This window comes from Oratosquilla oratoria, chromosome 32 (genome assembly GCF_046742065.1).
Source record: "Oratosquilla oratoria isolate Oo_2021 chromosome 32, ASM4674206v1, whole genome shotgun sequence".
Lineage (NCBI taxonomy): Eukaryota > Metazoa > Arthropoda > Malacostraca > Stomatopoda > Squillidae > Oratosquilla > Oratosquilla oratoria.
The window spans coordinates 47,754,794-47,777,293 of record NC_134808.1 but is presented as its reverse complement, the minus strand read 5'-3'; the positions used below and the strand labels follow the sequence as shown (position 1 = coordinate 47,777,293).

At 41.4% G+C, this 22,500-nt stretch overlaps 1 protein-coding gene across 2 annotated transcripts in view; it reads right to left on the bottom strand.

The window, feature by feature from the left end:
• The window catches only part of LOC143017465 (uncharacterized), a 76,904-nt gene that overhangs the window by 19,185 nt on the left and 35,219 nt on the right, over positions 1–22,500 (bottom strand). For both annotated transcript variants that reach the window (XM_076172230.1, XM_076172231.1), the window contains exon 2: positions 22,422–22,493. In XM_076172230.1, the coding sequence (XP_076028345.1) occupies positions 22,422–22,493 (72 nt within the window). The remainder of the gene's footprint in view (positions 1–22,421; positions 22,494–22,500) is intronic.

The following is a 22,500-nucleotide window of genomic DNA, read 5'->3' as shown; positions in this document are numbered from 1 at the left end:
GATGATGAGAAAATGATAAAGACAGAGAAGATGACAGTCAATCAACAGACATAAATCCCAGAATTTAGCCAAAGGTACGAAAACAAATGAAAAGCTTTCTGATCCTATATTTGATAATGATGATGATGATGATAATGATGATGATGATGAGAAAATGATAAAGACAGAGAAGATGACAGTCAATCAACAAACATAAATCCCAGAACTTAGCCAAAGGTACGAAAACAAATGAAAAGCTTTCTGATCCTATATTTGATAATGATGATGATGATAATGATGATGATGATGAGAAAATGATAAAGACAGAGAAGATGACAGTCAATCAACAGACATAAATCCCAGAACTTAGCCAAAGGTTCAAATACATTCGAAAAGCTTTCTAATCCTACATTCATGTTACGCAAAAGGGATTTGGTTCTAATTAACGTGTTATTAATGAATACGTCAATTCCAGATTCTCTGACCTTATGCTCCAAAATACTTTGTTCAACTTATCAATATTATTCGATTAGTCGACATTTGGGAGGGTGGGGGTGGGAGTGAGTGGAGGTCGCCATATTGATATAGATAATGAAATACATAAATGAATGAATAATTAAGTTATATTTATAATTTTGAGAACAAATAAAGAAAATGTTCACCCCTATTGGATAACTGGGAGATTGAACAAACATTGTTCATCCTACAATATCATTTGTGAATAATGTTATTTGAAGAACAGTGGGGAACATATATGCATCTATGTAACAAAACTAGAAAAATATAGCAAACAATTTATATCGTATTCGGCAATGTAATAACGAAAGGAATTACGTTTTTATTGCATTTTTCGTAGTGCAATGACGGAGAAAATTACGTTTTGATGACGTAGGTGGAGGTTGACGTGGTGGATCTGGTGGTGGATTTAAATGAACACTGAAGAGTTCTGTTATATGCTGAATTAAGGTCAGGTGGAGTGGAGCGGAGGGGGAGAGGGAGGGATAGATTAACAGACAGAGGCAAATGCACAGCCACAACCACAGATAGACACAGACAGGGAAGGTAGGATCAGACATGTATATATAGGTACAGGCAGACATATATACACAATGTATAAATACATACATACATACATGCATACATGCATACATACATGCATACATGGATACATGCATGCATACATGCATGCATACATGCATACATGCATACATACATACATGCAGGTACAGACAGACAGCCAAAATAGGCAGGAAGATAAACAGGCAGACACAGACAGACAGACAGACATACATACAGACAGGTAGACAGACAGACAAACAGACAGAGAGAGAGAGAGAGAGAGACAGACAGACACAGACACAGACAGACACAGACAGACACAGACAGACACAGACAGACACAGACAGACACAGACAGACACAGACAGACACAGACAGACACAGACAGACACAGACAGACACAGACAGACACAGACAGACAGACACAGACAGACACAGACAGACAGACACAGACAGACAGACACAGACAGACAGACAGACAGACAGACAGACAGACAGACAGACAGATTCTAGTCTTCCTGTAATGGAGCACTTGAAGTCTAAGATCCTATTCAACTCACTTTTCATTTTACGTCATCATTGAGGAATGTTGAGGATTGAGGCCCACGTTGTGGAAGCACAGGGGTGCTCGTTGTTGTTTTTGTTGTTTTGTTGTTATTGTTTTGTTTTTGTTTTTGTTTGTATTTGTTGTTGTTAATGTTGTTGATATTGTTGATGTTTTTGTTGACGTTTTTGTTGTTTTTGTTTTTGTTTTTGTTGTTTTTTGTTGCTTTTGTTGTTTTTGTTGATGTTGTTTTTGTTGTTTTTGTTGTTGTTTTTGTTGTTTTTGTTGATGTTGATATTGTTGATGTTGATATTGTTGATATTGTTGATATTGTTGTTGACTTTGATGTTTTGTTATTGTTGATATTGTTGATATTTTTGTTGTTTTTGTTTTGTTGTTTTTGTTGTTATTTTTGCTTTCATTGTTTAACTGTGTGTGTACTGGTGGCGTAAATGGTAGCATGCTGGTCTCACATTCGCTTAAATGTTGGTTCGAATCCCGCACTCGCCCCTAATCCAAACTGGATCACTGTTAATTGCCTGCCCCAACAGTCCAACAGCACAATAGGGCAAAGGTGGCGGCTTCGGCCGCAGCTAGTCAGCGCCTCCTGGCGTAGGCTCCTCACCTTTATTGTTGAGTTTTATGAAAATTCTTACAGTTAGATTGCTTCCTTGAAATGAAGAATTAAATGTATTTTGTTTTGTAATCATATTACTCATAACGTGAATCTTTTTTGTGTGCATTTTCTAATACCTTTTTTCATAAGCTCTTTATGAAATTCCACACTTAATTATATATATATATATATATATATATATATATATATATATATATATGTGTATATCTTTTTTCAACCACAAATAACTTTTAATTCCATGTCATCGCAGTCGAGACTGAAGAATCGCTCGATGGAAACATCCGTTGGAAATTGAAACGTGGGCAAGCCGAGGATTCGAACCCAGCTAACCCGTAACAAAGTTACAGTGACTTAAACCAATGCGCTATCAAGAGAGAGTGGAATTAAAAGTTATTTGTGGTTGAAAAAAGATATTAATTGATCACTGGGAACCATTCAGTGTACATGTATATATATGTATATATAATACTCTCCCATGCGTACATACTACCAATGGCATGATCATAGCGGGGTCATATATATATGAACATTCACCCCATCTGCATATTAAGCGAGATAGGGTTTAACTGTTAAGAGTAACTGTCTCAATCCCGCTTGAATAAGGTCGTTTGGCAACAGCCAGAATAAAATATGTAAATGACGTCACCACTGTCTGGGGATAAATCTCCGTCCTGCCCTTTGGCCTTGGAATCGAGTCAGGAAAAAGGATTCTGCTTTCAAGTGCAGTGTCGTTCTCCTTTATACTCGTTTCTTCTCTCTCTCTCTCTCTCTCTCTCTCTCTCTCTCTCTCTCTCTCTCTCTCTCTCTCTCTCTCTCTCTCTCTCTCTCTCTCTCTCTCTCTCTCTCTCTCTCTCTCTCTCTCTCTCTCTCTCTCTCTCTCTCTCTGTCTCTCTTTCTCTCTCTCTTCTCTCTCTCTCTCTTTCTCTCTCTTTCTCTCTCTTTCTCTCTGTCTTCCCCCAACTCCATCTCTCTCCCTCTCCTTTTCACCCATCTTTCTTCCCCTTCCCCTTCCCCTTCCTCAACCTCCCTCCTTCCTCAACCTCCCTCCCTCCTTCTTATCCACGTACTCGCTCACCAATTCTTTCCTTTTTTCTCTGCATCGAAGGTCAAGTCAATAATTATCCTCACCTTCAGTCCTTCCTGATATGATCCATCGTTAATCAGCAGCCCCCCTCCTCCCTGCCCCCTCTCCCTCTGCCCCTCTCCCCCTTTCTCCTCCCCCTCTCTAAGTCCCCTCCCCCTCCCCCTTCCCCTCTCCCCCTGCCCCTGCCCCTCCCCCCTGCCCCTCCCCCCTGCCCCCTCCCCCCTCCCCTCTCCCCCCCTGCCCCCTCCCCTCTCCCCCCTGCCCCCCTGCCCCCCCCCCCCTGCCCCTCTCCCCTCCTGCCCCTCTCTCCCCCTGCCCCTCTCCCCCCTGCCCCTGCCCCTCTCCCCCTGCCCCTGCCCCTCTCCCCTTGCCCCTCTCCCCCTCCCCCTGCCCCTCTCCCCCTCCCCCTGCCCCTCTCCCCCTCCCCCTGCCCCTCTCCCCCTCCCCCTGCCCCTCTCCCCTTCTCCCCTTCTCCCCCTGGCCTTCTCCCCCTGCCCCTGCCCCTCTCCCCCTGCCACTCTCCCCCTCCCCCTGCCCCTCTCCCCCTTTCCCCTGCCCCTCTCTCCCGCTCCCTGTCCCTCTCCCCCTGCCCCTCCCCCCTGCTCCTGCCCCTTCCCCTGCTCCTGCCCCTCCCCCCTGCTCCTGCCCTGCCCCTCCCCCCTGCTCCTGCCCCTCCCCCCTGCTCCTGCCCCTCCCCCCTGCTCCTGCCCCTCCCCCCTGCTCCTGCCCCTCCCCCTGCTCCTGCCCCTCCCCCCTGCTCCTGCCCCTCTCCCCCCTCCCCCTTCCCCTGCCTCTCCCATCTTCCCCTCTCCCCTCCCCTCCCACTGCCCCTCCCACTGCCCCTCCCACTGCCCCTTCCCATTGCCCCTCCCCCTGCCCCTCCCCCCTGCCCCTGCCACTCTCCCCCTTCCCTGCCCCCTCCCCCTTCCCCCCTCCCTTCTCACAGTTGTATTACATGGACACTTTTTCTAGTATCCGTGATATTGCTTCTTTGTTATCTCCGTCTTGCTGGCTGGCTTGTTTGTTTCCCAGTGTCCTCTTCACACCTTGGCACAGCTGATTAGGTTTAGGGCGTAAGTCTGTCTTGGTGCCCAGGATTGCGTGCCTGCACGGAATGAGGCAAAAAAAAAAATCTTCATTACAGCGAGGCTTTTGTCTGGACAGAATTCTTTCTTCAGTGAGGTCGTCGTCTTGGAGTTTCTTTTTCTATCTCTATCTATATCTATTTATCTATCTATTTATCTATCTACCTCTCTCTCTCTCTCTCTCTCTATCTATCTATCTATCTATCTATCTATCTACCTCTCTCTCTCTCTCTCTCTCTCTCTCTCTCTCTCTCTCTCTCTCTCTCTCTCTCTCTCTCTCTCTCTCTCTATCTATCTATCTATCTATCTATCTATCTATCTATCTATCTCTGTATCCCCCCTCTCTCTCTCTCTGTCTCTCTTCTGTGTGTGTGTGTGTGTGTATTTGTATGTATGTGCGGGTGTGTGTGTGTGTGTGTGTGTGTGTGTGTGTGTGTGTGTGTGTGTGTGTGTGTGTGTGTTGATCCGTCATCATAGTCTCTACATAAGATCGAGTCTATTGGACAAACATATCAACACTATTGTGATACTTAAGAATGAGGCTGTGTAACCCCCTCAGCTTCATACCAAATATTAGTTAATCGGTATTGAAAATTTATATTACTATGAATTGAGCTGAGAAGCAATGAACACAATTAATTTTGCTCTTTGTACGTGCAGGAAAAGTGGTGGTCTAAATTGAGTTAGACCATCGTTCAGGATTGCTTTAGACCACCAGTGGGTCTGAAAGTCAAGAAATGAACATATTCTAAACCCAAACAGAATTCTATGGTCGGTCTATATTGAAAAGATGAAAAAGCGTGTAGAAAAAATGTCGACATTTTAGTTCCCTATGGACAGAATAACAAAAATAAACATATCCTAAGCCCAAAAAGAATGCAAAGATTGGTCTATATTGGAAAGATGAAAAAACGGGCAAAAAAATGTCGACATTTTGTCACCTATGGACGGAATAACAAAAATAAACATATCCTAAGCCCAAAAAGAATGCAAAGATCGGTCTATATTGGAAAAATGAAAAAACGGGCAAAAAAAATGTCGACATTTTAGTCCCTTATGGACGAAATAACAAAAATAAAGATATCCTAAACCCAAACAGAATTCCAAGGTCGGTCTGTATTAGAAAGATAAAAAATGAGTGAAAAAATGTCGACATTCTGTCCCCTATGGGCGAAAAAAAAAAATCATATTCTAAACCCAAACAGAATGCCAAGATCGTTCTATATTGGAAAGATGAAAAAAACGATTGAGAAAATGTCGACATTTTACTCCCGTACGGACGGAATAACAAAAATGAAAATATCCTAAACCCAAACAGAAGGATGAAAAAAACGGATGAAAAAAAAGTCGACATTTAAGTCCCATAAACACATCCTAAAGCCAAACAAAATTCCAAGATCGGTCTGTATTGGAAAAATGAAAAAACGGAAAAAAAATGTCGACATTTTAGTCCCTTATGAACGGATTAACAAAAATAAAAATATCCTAAACCCAAACAGAAGGACGAAAAAAACGGACATTTTAGTCCCATAAACATATCCTAAAACCAAACAAAATTCCAAGTTTGGTCTGTATTGGAAAAATGAAAAAACGAGAAAAAAAAAATGTCGACATTTTAGTCCCTTATGAACGGATTAATGACCTCCGTCAAACTGCTCTTCGATAAGCGACAAATTATTTTACGAAAATCGTTCCTTTGCGCCTCTGCGTTCGGGTCTGATGGCGACACTTGAGGTCAAACTACAAAATAAAATTTTACAGCCGATCATGTTCCACCACCAGTGGCGGAGCTTGATCTATACAATATTATGGTAAAAAATGTGTGTGTGTATATGGATATGTATATGGACCTGTATGTATGTATGCTTATGTGTATGTATATGTGTGCGTATGTGTGTATGCATATGTCTATCTATGTGTGTATGTATATGTGTATGTATATGTGTATGTATATGTATATGTATATGTGTATGTATATGTATATGTATATGTGTATGTGTATGTTTATGTGTATGTATATGTATATGTATATGTATATGTATATGTATATGTATATGTATATGTATATGTATAAGTATGTATATAAGTATGTGTATAAAGTATGTGTATAAGTATGTGTATGTGTATGTTTATGTGTATGTATATGTATATGTATATGTATATGTATATGTATATGTATATGTATATGTATATGTATGTGTATGTGTATGTGTATGTGTATGTGTATATGTATACGTCCATGTATAACCTCAAGACTAATACATGTTAATTGTGAGAAACAGGAGGAGAAACAGGGCCAAATTAGAATTATTTTCCATTAGAAAAATAAAAAAAGAACCAGGCTTTTAACAAACTATGTTGGATCTTCTTTGAGGGGCTCAGGAGAACTTAGTCTTCGCTTCTTGGGGGATGAAGCTATTTTGGTCTTCAATTCCTCAGTTTCTATTTCAATCAACTTCACATAATATTTTTCAACCTTGGAGAATCGTATCGTATCGTATCGTATCGTATCGTATCGAATCGTATCGTATCGTATCGTATCGTATCGAATCGTATCGTATCGTATCGTATCGTATCGTATCGTATCGTATCGTATCGTATCGTATCGTATCGTATCGTATCGTATCTGACGATATTTGAAGAAACAGAATAAACATGAAGAAAAAACATATCAATTATTGAATGCTCGCTGGCCAAGCAGTTTAGAGCGTCACAACTTGCGGCGAAGGTTGAAGAAACGGCAGTTCGAATTTTGCCGCCAGCGAGTTGGACCAAGGTCATGGTTTATTAATATTCCACGCTAGAAAGTCCTTTGTGAGGGGCCCCATACTCGCCTCATGATAGGGGAAGTTCGCGACTTCAAGCAGACTCGACGAAATCCATTTAATCTTGTGGCAACGTTGTGTTTCTTATTTTCTTTCCACATCAAAGCTCTTGGTTTCTTTTGGGAGATGAGAAGTCTGGAGGTAGCATCAGATACAAGATATGATGTGTTATTCTGCACAATATGTAAACGGGAAAGTTGATATTGTAGTACAGGAATATGTACACCTTTATGCACGTCTACACACACACACACACACACACACACACACACACACACACACACACACACACACACACACACACACACACACACACACACACACACACACACACACACATATGAGCTCTGAGCTCTCTTCCGGGAGGGAAATAGCTGTCGATCACGAGTTCAACATGTGATCCAAGACCATGGTGAATCACACACACACACACACACACACACACACACACACACACACACACACACACACACACATATATATATATATTTATATATATATATATATATATATATATATATATATATATATATATATATATATATATGGATAAAGAACGAGAGTACTGCATTTGACTAATCCTTTGTAATGATTTGGATCACCAAACGGACAGAGACAAATCATCCATTGGGAATTACTCTTACGTCCCTCCCTCCCTCCCTCGCTGTTTCCATAATCCCATAGACAGATCTTTACGACCATCGCCAAAGATATGAGACAAATGAGGGATTTGGATCTAAATCCTTTGACGTTACGTCCGTGGGGGAGGTATTGAGGGTCGTTTCGCACGGACCGACTTTTCGCCGTGCGCCGTCCACGGCACGACGTCGTGCTCTCAAATAGCTACGCGTGTCTGAGGACGCTTTCACATGTGGTCGTGGTTGTGACGTGTGAAAGCGTCCATAGACGACTATGGTTATTTGAGAGCACGACGTCGTGTCGTGGACGGCGCACGGCGAAAAGTCGATCCGTGTGAAACGGGCCTTAGTGTCTTCTATCATTCGAAAATTTAATGGTGTCTAGTGACTGCCACTTGCCCTGGCTGATCTTGGGTTAAGTTTCTTTTTGTATTTGGTGTATGTTAATAGCTACCTAGCTATCTCATCTATAGGAGGAAGAAGCTGTTGATATATAGATATAGAACCATTTGTATTTGGCGTTCATGTCTTTTGTAATGTGAAATATTTGATTTATCTCAATTAACGACGTGAATAAATGAATCCGGTTTTGATGACCATGGATTACCCAGGACAAGTACATACATATCAAAACTAATTCCACACGCACCTGATATCAACACCTTAGCAATATAATACATATTCAAACAGAAACAATAAAATCATATGGCAACTTAGTATCAAAGAGGGTAAGGAGATGGTGGAAATAGCATTTGAAGTAAAAAAAAAAAAAGAAGAAGAAGAAAGAAAGAAAAACAAAAAGGTCCAATTACATTGACAAAGATTTTCTTTATGCGTCATAGCAAAAGAGTTTCGTTTGTATGTATATTCTTTTTTTATTATTTCTGTTTCAATTTGTTGATTAAAGGACCGCAAGAGGGGAGGCTACTTTTCTGTTAGTAGAAAAAAAAATTGCTGGAGAGAAAATTGATATATGGTACATATTCTAACCATTAACAAAATACTTAAAAAAAAAGTTGGATGGATTTCAATTCAAGTTATTTGGAACATGAAAAGATCAGATTGAAAGAATGTACTTTTACGGGAACGAGTTTGATCTACACGCGGATAATAAAGTTTTCAAATCAACGATTGAAAAGACAAAAACAACTTCAATTGTATGATTGTTCATTCTCCATATTTTCCTTTTATGTATATGTATCTCTCTCTCTCTCTCTCTCTCTCTCTCTCTCTCTCTCTCTCTCTCTCTCTCTCTCTCTCTCTCTCTCTCTCTCCGTCTCTCTCTCTCTTTTTCTCTCTCTTTCTCCCTCTCTCTTTCTCCCTCTCTCTTTCTCCCTTTCCCCCTCCCTCTCCCACTTCCTCTTTTTCTCTCACTCTCACTCTCTCCTCTCCCTCTTCCTCGCTCTCCCTCTTCCTCTCCCTCTCCCTCTCCCTCTCCCTCTTCCTCTCCCTCTCCCTCTCCCTCTCCCCTCTCCTTCCCTCCCTCCCTCCCTCCCTCTCTCTCTCTCTCTCTCTCTCTCTCTCTCTCTCTCTCTCTCTCTCTCTCTCTCTCTCTCTCTCTCTCTCTCTCTCTCTCTCTCTCTCTCTCTCTCTCTCTCACTCTCTCATATACAGCGTACAAGTATGAACAAAATATTTTACCCACGCTAGAACTCTCACAACTCCAATATGACTTCTTTTGGTATAGTGTCTAAAATATATATATACATATATATATATATATATATATATATATATATATATATATATATATATATATACATGTAGTATCTAACAGTTAAATAATTTTCTTGAATAGAAAAAAAATATCAGACAGCGAATATGAATTTTTGTATCGTGAATAACACACGATAACAGAAAAAAAATATATATTATGGTTATTTTATGATCGTACATTGTACCTAAAAGGGAAAAAATTAACTTTGCATTTCTGCACAAGGTAAAATAACATCCCAAATTCTGCTTTCAAATTTAAATAATACACAGAGACGTGGGTGTTTCCCCATGTGTCCCAGGCGAATGAGATTAGAAGCAAACCTTTGATGTAGTTATTTCTTCAAAACATAAGACTGGGAACGAAAGATATCAAAGTTAGGATATCTGGATTCCAAGAACCGTTACCATATCAATAGGGATAGATAAGAGAGAGAGAGAGAGAGAGAGAGAGAGAGAGAGAGAGACAGACACACACACACACACACACACACACACACACACACACACACACACACACACACACACACACACACACACACACACACACACACACACACACACACACACACACACACACACACACACACACGGTAGGATTGGTGAACTATTGGGATGGTTTGGACAGATGGAAAGAATGAGTGAAGAGAGATTAGCAAAAGAGGTGTGGAAAGCAGAGGTGGATGGAGTGAACTTTAGGGAACGACCGAGAATGAGATGGATGGGATGAAAGGGATGTTGAGCAAGAGGGGAATGTCTGTTGAGCAAGGAAGGGAGGGGATGGGGGTTAGGGAGTGGTTATGATTGAATGATATATTAACGCAGCTCGAAGGGATTTCTCCCCGTCTTCTCTTTTTCTGCATGAGGGGATGGAGAAAGGGGGGGGTCGCCGATTAAGTGAAGCGGTTTAGCTGTAGATGTGCTGTATTGCTTCTGACCCATGGCAGTGGGAGTGATACAGGGATGACCTGTCATCCACGAGGTGCTAAGATGGGAGAGGGGTGAGGGGTGGTGAATGGGAGTGTAATAGGTGCAACCGGGTACCTGTCTTTTGACTTGGCTACCTCGCTTATAAGAGGGAAAAAGCGCTTGGTATATAGATAGATATTATAGAAAGTCTTTCTTCTTGTTTAACGTCACACTCGAGCCGCCATTGCAGAGAAATTTGCGACGCAAACATCAAAAGGTTCATCCTTCGTGTGTGCTCGGTGTTTCTCCCTTTCGTGTATATTGTGCATATTTCTCGAACATCATTGCTTTTGATGTTTTCAAATACAAGAGCACACACACACGCACGCGCGTGCACACACACACACACACACACACACACACACACACACACACACACACACACACACACACACACACACACACACACACACACACACACACACACACACACACACACACACACACACACGGCTCGACTGTTCTGTGGTACCTCTCTAGACGAATAATTCGACGACCCGAGTTCGAGTCTCGCCCAAGCCTGAATTAGAATTAGCATTGTCGCACTACGAAACGGCATTCCAACTCTGGCGGGCAAGGAGTTGCGCGCGCGCGCGCGCGCGTATGTGTGTGTGTGTGTACGTAAGATCACAAAATTATCCATAGATCAGGGCATATATGAAGTCTGAGTTCTTATTGAGGAGAGGTTAAAAGCTGTCGATCACGAGTCCAACACGTGATCCAAAATCGTGGTGAACCAAGCACACACACACACACACACACACACACACACACACACACACACACACACACACACACACATGAGATCCTTAGAGACAGAAGTCACGTACGAACAATATATCTGTCGACGTCAACTTTTTCATGAGTAACGCAAAGAATTGTCATATCAAATCCTTCCGCTGCTGAGAAATTCGAGAAAAGTGAAACTTGAGTGGCCATTTAGAAGGGAGAGAGAGGCTTGTTATCATAATTATGCTTTTAGTCTTTGTTGAGTTCAGTCTCATATCGCCTTTCTGGAAACATTTATAAATTGTACATTTGTACAAGTGCACATGCATGCATGCATATATACAGTATATATATATATATATATGTATATATATATATATATATATATATATATATATATATATATATATATATGTATGTATGTATATATATACATATATATATACATATATATATATATATACATATATATATATAATTTAGATATATATAGATACATATACATATATATATATATATGTAGATATATGGGCATGTACACACACACACACACACACACACACACACACACACACACACACACACACACACACACACACGCACACACACACATACATACATATATACATACATATATACATATATATATATATATATATATATATATATATGTATATATATATTGTTTCTAGCATATAGTAAGACCTGATGACATTTCTAGATCCCCAGGAAGTTGGAATCACGTTCCTCTTCACAGAGGAGGTTATAGATTCAAGTTAGAATTTGATTACTGGCTCCATCTACCTACTCCCTTTACCCTAATTTGTCCAATTTGTCGTCTGCGCCCTCCTTTATTACTTATGTTTGCATATATATAAAAACGGGCGTAATGTATATTAACACATGTATTCTTATACGTGCCAGAACACGTACATGAAAGTGGATATGTACTTTTTCATAAAGTCATGTTCTCAGCTTTTGTCATTTTCACTTTGGTTCCTTGATTGATGACTGATTCGGTTTGTTAAAGTCGCGAAATTCCCCTATTAGGAGGCTAGGACGGTGCCCCTTACAGAGGACGTTGGAGTGCGGAATTTAATGAACCATGCACTTGGTCCAACTCGCTGGTGGGAAGGCTCGAACTGTCATCACCACGACCTCCACCGCAAAGGGCGACGCTTTAACCATCGTCCTTATGATATGCTGTTGTCGCCTTTGTAGTTGTCCGCAAATTCATATGTGGCACATATGTGGCACATATGTGGCACATATGTATGCACATAATGGATTCAGCTTTGAGAGAAATTCACTAGTGACAGCGACATTGATCTGGTAATTTTCATGACAGTCGCATGTAGGATTCGAACCCAGTGGGTAAAGGCTCTGTGAAGGTAATCTTACGGGTGGCCGAAAGCAGCGGGTTCGAATCCTACATGCGACTGTCATGAAAATGATCATATTCAGCTTTGTTACGTTAATTTGTGGGATTATCATTCCATGTCTGTCAGTCATCGTGTTTTGCAAAGCACGAATACTATAAATGTTGTAGCTCTACATTGAGAAGTACAATTATACAGTAATAAGGAAAAGCTGATTGTATCTAGTTGTTTTATTTAGAGTTATCAAGGGGGGGACGGAGAGGGGGGTCGCCGATTTAATGAAGCGGCCTTGCTGTGGATGTGCTGTGTCTTGCGACGTTGCTTCTGACCCAAGGCAGTGGACAGGGTGCAGGGATGACCCGTCATCTAGGAGGTGCTAAGATGGGAGGGAGGGTGGAGGGGTGTGGAGTGTTTTCAGGGATGGAATGGGTGGGAGTGATTTTCTGCCTTTTCCTTTTTGGCTATCTCCCTAGTAAGGGGGAAAAAGCCTTGGTATATGTATGTAAGTTCACACCCAGCATTGTTAACACTCATGAGACTATACTGGTGTTCAGTGGCGGTTCTTCCTATGGGCGGCCGCCCAGGGCGGCACTTGGGAGTGGGCGGCATTGCCCCCTTCCAAATGCAGATCAAATTCGCAAGTGATTTACTTTTATTCTGTAGTAGCAATAAATATTTCAATAAAAAGTTGTTTTGTGAAAGTTTTGGTCGTCTTAAACTTCTTACTTATATTGTGGAGGGGGAGAGGCCAAGCATTTTATGTGGATTGTGGAACGGGGGTGGTGAAGGTGAGGTTCGCTCAGGACGCCATGTAGGCTAAGTCCGCCAATGCCGGTGCAGCTTGCCCATGCTTGGGTACGCTTACATCGCGTCACCTAAGATACCATATATTACAATTATAAATATTTATTTGTATATACGTATTCTACATATGTTGAAACTACACTACATGCGGGAGCTGATTTGATATATAATCGCTTTACCTAACTTGAATGTAATTAAAGTGTGAACAATTAATGATGACATTTACGTATGAGTTGTAATGTTATGGAAACAGTGCTGTTGTCTGTAGAGAAAGGCTTTTCATAGATATCCTGGTTGGTTGGTAAATGTCGAGTGTGTGTAAGAGGGGGTTTACACGGTCGAACGCGGTTCGACAGACACGTGTTTAAAGTGATGTGTGAACGTGTGAACGGGGTATATGGTTGTCGAACACGTTAGTTAAACCCCAAATACCCCGTTCACACGTTCACACATCAATTTAAACACGTGTCTGTCGAACCGCGTTCGACCATGTAAACCCCCTCTAATACTCATGTACTGGTTGTACGTAGGCATGCATGGCCTAACATGTACAGTCACAAACAAAAGTTTTGACCCATGTTACAGGTTTCGCAAGGTTAATATTATTTTTTGTTGAGTCTGTGATATATTTTTCTATGTAGAATTTAGCGTATCATTTTGTAATTTTTTGAATGGTGAAATAGTAGTTCTCTGATAACGAATTTGAGTTTTGTGTTATGAATTTTTTTTTGGGTGAGTTAAAACTTTTGTTCGTGACTGTGTACAGCTTTCCTCAATGTACTACAGTTGTCGTTTTTTGAGTGATTAATGACAAAAAAAAAAAAAAATTATTGAGGACACCATCCTCATCTTCCTTTTGTTTCTTACAATCAGGAGGCATTAAGATCGAAACCATTCTCCTTATTCTTCGTTCACCGTTCTCTTTACCCTTCGTCCAAAGACATTCGGGACGACTAATAGCTAGTGGAAACACTTTGACAATAATCGAGACATTTTGAAATTTAAATCATGACCTTTGTGCTCAGCGATGTGAACCTCTGTGAACATTTGATTACATAGGAAGTAGCCATTTCATTCTCTGTTTATTGCAAGAGCTGTTTTCGAATCAGAAATTAGACATTAATAATCAGCTCTTCCTCTTTAATGTGTTTCAACTCTTTGTAAATTGCCACTTAGCCTGAAAGGCTAACGACTGCGTTTTCGTATAGTTCTGTGTTCCAGATTCCATGGTCTACGTTTTCCATAGTCAGGATTTCCAAAAACAAAAACTCTAAAGTAGACCTCACACTGAACCGAATATTGTCTACTGTTATGTGTTCGTTTGAGCACAAACGACACCAGATTCAATATTTTGCTTTACAATTCCCCAAAGGTCAAACTATTTTTGCGTCATGTATTGAAGAACTAAATTCAGAGTTAAGAGAAGTTTGAAATAATACCACTATTGAACAGTGTTGAAATGTTCCTAGGGGAGACTAGAATACTGTGAGCGAGATCTTCGAGATGTTCAAGCTCATAAAAGTTGACGAAAATCTGCCCAGTGTGAAGCTGTCTTAGGGAGAGATAAACTTTTTCTTGATAAATTGATCAAAACCTTGAATAGTATCAACTAGCAATACGTGGGAGAGACGCATTAGACTAGTTAACTCGCGATTAGGTTAAGCTTTGTATCTCAGATTAGTACAGTTGTGTAATTCTATGTATGTGCATATTATTGGGTCATCCCTCTTAGTATATGTATGTATGCATATGTGTATGTATGTATGTATGTATATATGTATGTGAATTTATGTATGTATGTATATAATGTATGTATGTATATATATGTGTGTGTGTGTGTATGTACTGTATATATGTGTATGTATTTATGTATGTATGTATGTATGTATGCATGTATGTAGGTATGTATGCTTGTATGTAGGTAGGTATGCTTGTACGTAGGTAGGTATGCTTGTATGCATGTATGTATGTGTGTATGTAATGTATATGTATGTATATATGTACTATATGTATGTACGCATAGGTAATTCTCTTTGATAAGATATATTACACCTGTTTGATATATTCAATTATTATAGAAAATAAGTTCATACCTACAGTATGACATGGCATTATATTGTATGGAAAGGTTTTGTAATAGGATTTTGAGTGTCAATCAAATACATTTTTAGTCAAATTCCTTTTCCCTAAAAGAGACATTTACAGCAACCAATCACAAATGGTTAGCACACTTAATTGGTACAGAACCGACCCATCAAACACTATAGGATAGGGAAATCCCGTTTAGAGAGATTTAAGAATACGAATTTTTTGTGTTAAAAAATCTTTCGTTAAAAGTAAACACTTCGCTTACTTAATAAGCTTAAGTACAGTGTTGGATGACAGCACGCGCTTGTACTTACCAAACACCGGGTGTTATGTTGTGAAAGGTGAATCCGCTTAAAAGATTTAAGTAATTTTGCCGCCGCGGTGAGCTACTGCATTGTCTAAAGAGGATGTATTTGTAAGCGTGAAACAGACCTTTCCTTGATGTACTCATTATGATGATGGGTGATTCAGCCTTCAGGCCATTTTCTATGCCAGTTCCTCTTTGTATATTCTCCTCTAGCTAGTAACAGTCGATTATGTTTCATTTAGTATAAATTCTGTGATGTACGGGCTTGAATTACCCCCTCCCCCCCACACACACACTTTCCCCTAAGGCTTGTTTCACACGTATCGACTTTTCGCCGTGGGCCGTCCACAACACGACGTCGTGTTCTCCAGTAACCATGAGTGTCTATGGAGGCTTTCACACGTGGTCGTGGTCGTGGCGTGTGAAATCCTCAATAGACACCCATGGCTATTTGAGAGCGCGACGTCGTGTCGTAGACGCCGCACGGCGAAAAGTCGATACGTGAGAAAGGAACCTTATACTTGGGTTACCAGTACCCTTCCCCTCCTGGGATTGTCATGGGTATATTAATCATATCTATTCCTTACTTGCACACAAACTACATTCAGTAATATATAATAAGATATAATAAACACTATACAAATAATACCAATGGGTCACGGTCGTAGATAGAGAGGTTCATGACAGGGGTCGCTATGTAAAACGAATAAGGATGACTATTAGATAATTTATCGATGAAGATCTATACTAAAATGACGAACATCTTTAGAATTAGTTTAACCCAACGCCATTGGGGGGGTGAAAATGAGCAAAGGTATCAAAGTAGTCTTTATAGATAGTAGATAGTCATTAGAGAGGATTTAGTTACGATAGTTTGAAAGCTTTTAACTCGTAGGAATTCTCCTAAACTGAATAAAATCGTCTTGCGTTAGTCAAGAGGAGGAGGAGGTTGACGAAGATTACGAAGAAGACGAAGAGGAAGAAGAGAAAGAAGGTGAGCCAAAGAGGACGAGGAGAATGCAGATTATATTCAATACCTGGAAATTCCTTCTTTTAGATATTAAAAGGCTAACGGAGCGTGTAACAGAAAAATATCAAGAAGCGTATGGGAAACGGCACGAGAGGTCGCGAAGGATTTTTGAGTTTCGCAAGAAAAATACACAAACCTGAAGACGAAAATAACCATAAAAAACAAAACCAAAATTTCGAGAAGACACTGACAAGAGATAGGTTTCCTTTGAGTAGATGAATTTACTTGACGAGAACCGGAATGATACCAACGTAAACCTGGAAGGCGTTGAAGAAAAATACACAAACCTGAAGACGAAAATAACCATAAAAAAACAAAACCAAAATTTCGAGAAGACACTGACAAGAGATAGGTTTCCTTTGAGTAAATAAATTCACTTGATGAGAACCGGAATGATACCAACGTAAACCTGGAAGGCGTTGAAGAAAAATACACAAACCTGAAGACGAAAATAACCATAAAAAAAACAAAACCAAAATTTCGTGAAGACACTGACAAGAGATAGGTTTCCTTTGAGTAAATAAATTCCCTTGATGAGAACCGAAATGAACCAACTTGAACCTGGTGTGTGTTGAAGTAAAATACACAAACACGAAGACGAAAATAACCATAAAAAACCAAAACCAAAATTTCGTGAAGACACTGACAAGAGATAGGTTTCCTTTGAGTAGATAAATTTACTTGATGAGAACCGAAATGAACCAACTTGAACCTGGTGTGTGTTGAAGTAAAATACACAAACCTGAAGACGAAAATAACCATAAAAAACCAAAACCAAAATTTCGTGAAGACACTGACAAGAGATAGGTTTCCTTTGAGTAAATAAATTCACTTGATGAGAACCGGAATGATATCAACGTAAACCTGGAAGGCGTTGAAGAAAAATACACAAACCTGAAGACGAAAATAACCATAAAAAAAATCAAAATTTCGAGAAGACACTGACAAGAGATAGGTTTCCTTTGAGTAAATAAATTCACTTGATGAGAACAGGAATGATACCAACGTGAACCTGGTGTGTGTTGAAGAAAAATACACAAACACGAAGACGAAAATAACCATAAAAAACCAAAACCAAAATTTCGAGAAGACACTGACAAGAGATAGGTTTCCTTTGAGTAAATAAATTTACTTGATGAGAACCGGAATGATACCAACGTGAACCTGATGTGTGTTGAAGTAAAATACACGAACACGAAGACGAAAATAACCATAAAAAACCAAAACCAAAATTTCGAGAAGACACTGACAAGAGATAGGTTTCCTTTGAGTAAATAAATTCCCTTGATGAGAACTGGAATGATACCAACGTGAACCTGGTGTGTGTTGAGGGTTACAAATATCACGAACCTAAAGATTACGACAAAGATAACGTTCACGATGTTGACACTAACGACTGTGCTTCCAAAGTGACGGTCTAGATAATATCTAGGATCACCAGAAAGGCTTCTAGAACGGCGTGAACGTGGGAGATGTGGATGAAGATGAGCTTGAAAATAATGACGAGAGTCAGAATGAAGGTGAGCTTGGGGAAGAGGAGGAAGAAGAGGAGGAAATGGGGACGAGAGCTGGCAGGAGGATGAGGAAGAGGATGATGATGATGAGGAGGAAGAGAGCAGAGGGGGCAGAGGAGGAAGAGGAGGAGGGAGAGGAGGAGAAAAAGGAGGAAATGGAGACGTTGGAAATGGAGTGCAAGGGAAAAAGAAGAGGAGGAGGAGGAGGAGGAGGAGGAGGAAATGACTGTAAGGATGAAAATGAAAGTGAGATGGAGGAGGAAAAAAATGAGGAAACGGAGATGAGAAGGAGGAGGAGGAGATGAGGGAGGAGGAGGAGGACAAAGAGGAGAAGGTGGTAAAGAATAAAGAGGAGTCAGGGGAGGAGGAGGAGGAGGAGGAGGAGAAGGGGAAGGAGGAAGAGGATGATGGAGATGACGAAGAAGACGAAGAGGAAGTAAAGGAAGAAGAGGAGGATGAGGGCAAAGGAGAGGGAGATGACAAGGAAGAGGAAGGAAATGTGGATTATATTCTATAATTGCAAATTCTATATGATTTCATTAAGAACTAAATGGCGAATCAACGTATGGAGATCCAACATAATTTTTTTTCAAAATTATTTCCTCATAAAAAAGAAAAGAAAAATGTGTGGATTAAGACAGAATGAAATGAATAATTTCTCATTGTATCAGAATGGTTAAATGAAATACATACTTACATATACCACATACATATACCAAAGGCTTTATTCCCCCTTACACGGGAGGTAGCCAAAAGCCAAAGGCATAGAAACCACTCCCACCCATTCCATCCCATACATACTCCACTCCCTTCTACCCTCTTAACTCCCTCTTATCTTGGCACCTCCTGGATGACGGGTCATACCTGTATCTTGTCGGAAGCAGCGTCGCAATACACAGCACATTAACAGCAGAGCCGCTTCATTAAATCGGCGACCCCCCCTCCTCATAATGATTGAATGATGATTATTAAATTGACTCAACAACAATGACAAACACTGACTAATCTACAATTGAAATTGAGATAGAAGAAATGAATGCGGTGAAGGGGGGCAGCTATCAATCGAGTCAACCAATCAATCAATCCATGATTGTGATTGATGATTTCCAAGTGATGGAAAATTCTTTACCAATTTTCATTCGCAATTCAGTGCATTCATGAGCACAAACAAATATACTTTTTGACACGGACATACGAAGGTAGGCGAGCGCACGCACACACACACACACACACACACACACACACACACACACACACACACACACACACACACACACACACACACACACACACACACACGACAAGACGTTCGCAACCGCTACTCCAGCGGTCAGAGTTCGAATCCCGCCCAGGGCTGAAATAATTCTAGCATCGCTGCGCTGCAAGCCGTTACTCCAGCTCTTGCGGGTGGGGAGTTTGGGGTGTATGTATGTGTAAGGTCACAGCATTACCGATAGATCGGTCATATATGAGCTCTAAGCTCTCATTCGGAAGGTTAATAGCTCTCGATTACGAGTTCGACACGTGATCCAAGACCATGGTGAACCACACACACACACACACACACACACACACACACACACACACACACACACACACACACACACACACACACAGACACACATGCACACAAACATTTTAGTGTGTATTAATGTGCCTCGTTTTTCCATGCCTCTGTGTAATGTATTTACCTGTTCGTATTATGTTTGTGCAATTTCTTCTTGTGTATACTTAATAACAAGTTTTCCTCTTCATTTTTCGGTACCTGGATTAGCATGCGTCTCGTTCTGCTTATGAAATTACGTTTTCGAACTTGGCATGTTGATTTCCACAACGTTTGCGAGAATATAGGTCATTCCTAATTTGTGCAAGCCGCCCTAACCCGCTGGCCGAGCGGGTTAGAGCGTCGCTACTTGCGGCGTAGGTCGAGGGGATGGCGGTTCGAATCCTGCCACCGGCGAAGTTGAGCCAAAGGTATGGTTTATTAAATTTCACGCTACATAGTCCTTTGTAAGGGGCACCATCCTTGCCTTCTGATAGGGGGGAAGTTTATGACGTTAGACCGTATCAATTTTCATTGACTAATTGACTCAGGTTCTTCTTGATTCGGTTGATTCGCTTTAACGTCTCGAAATTCCCTCTATCAGGAGGCTAGGACGGTACACCTTACAGAGGACTTTGTAGTGAGGAATTTAAAAGAACCGTACCCTTGGTCCAACTCGCTGGCGGCAGGTGTTCGAAATGCTGTCACCTCGACCTCCGCCGCAAGTAGCGACGCTCTAACCCGCTCAGCCAGCATGTAGGGTTTTCTTATGGTGAATAAAATTGTCAGACATTAACCAAAATAAAGTGTCTAAAGACATGGCAAGGACTGAAAGGTCACATACTATGGCCTTTGGTATATAGATAGATAGTATGTACGCGTATTTACATGTGCGTGTGCGCGTGTGCGCGTGTGTACGTATACGTGTGGGTGTAAAAAATCATACGATCCAACTTTCTCGTTAACGAGGTGTGCGAGTCTATGGGTACATACGTGTCTGTGTGTTCATGTACGTGTGTACGTACGCGCATCTATGTGCGTGTATGTACGTGTAGGTGTAAAAAAAATAATACGATCTTATTCTCTTGTTAACGAGCTTGAAGTCAGGGCGTGGAACGAGGCATCAATTTCACGACCTAAGGGCCGGGGATCATAGTTTCACGGTTCCTCAGGAGCCAAGATATTGCCGAAGAAGGCATAGAGTTTTTGGGAGAGTCTTCGCGGACTCTTCTGTGTCTCGAAGTCCGTGCACTTACCTTATACAGGAGCCAAGACATTGCTGAAGAAGGCATAGAGTCTTTGGGAGAGTCTTCGTGGACTCTTCTGCTTATACACAGATCATGGCTTCACGGTTCCTCAGGAGCCAAGACTTAGAGAAGAAGGCATAGAGTCTCTGGGAGAGTCTTTGCAGACTCTTCTGGGTCTCGAAGTCCGTGCACTTACCTTATACACAGTTCATGCCTTCACGGTTCCTCAGGAGCCAAGACTTGCAGAAGAAGGTATATAGTCTCTGGGAGAGTCTTCGTGGGCTCTTCTGGGTCTCAAAGTCCGTGCACTTACCTTATACACAGATCATGGTTTCACGTTTCCTCAGGAGCCAAGACATTGCTGTAGAAGGCAAAGAGTCCTTGGGAGAGTCTTCGTGGACTCTTTTGGGTCTCGAAGTCCGTGCACTTACCTTATACACAGATTATGGCTTCACGGTTCCTCAGGAGCCAAGACTTGCAGAAGAAGGTATAGAGTCTCTGGGAGAGTCTTCGCGGACTCTTCTGGGTCTCGAAGTCCGTGCACTTACCTTATACACAGTTCATGCCTTCACGGTTCCTCAGGAGCCAAGACTTGCAGAAGAAGGTATAGTCTTTGGGAGAGTCTTCGCGGACTCTTCTGGGTCTCGAAGTCCGTGCACTTACCTTATACACAGATCATGCCTTCACGGTTCCTCAGGAGCCAAGACTTGCAGAAGAAGGTATAAAGTTCTTGGGAGAGTCTTCGCGGACTCTTCTGGGTCCCGAAGTCCGTGCACTTACCTTATACACAGATCATGCCTTCACGGTTCCTCAGGAGCCAAGACTTGCAGAAGAAGGTATAGAGTCTCTGGGAGAGTCTTCGCGGACTCTTCTGGGTCTCGAAGTCTGTGCACTTACCTTATACACAGATCATGGCTTCACGGTTCCTCAGGAGCCAAGACTTGCAGAAGAAGGTATAGAGTCTCTGGGAGAGTCTTCGCGGACTCTTCTGGGTCCCGAAGTCCGTGCACTTACCTTATGCACAGATCGTGGCTTCACGGTTCCTCAGGAGCCAAGACTTGCCGAAGAAGGCATAAAGTCTTTGTGAAAGCCTTCGCGGACTCTTTTGGGTCTCAAAGTCCGTGCGTTTACCTTATACACAGATCATGCCTTCACGGTTCCTCAGGAGCCAAGACTTGCAGAAGAAAGTATAGAGTCCTTGGGAGAGTCTTCGCGGACTCTTCTGGGTCCCGAAGTCTGTGCACTTACCTTATACACACTTGGAGGAAAAGACGAACTGCCCAAGTGGTCTCCAGGAATAGAAGCACCAACGTGAAGATTCTGTTGA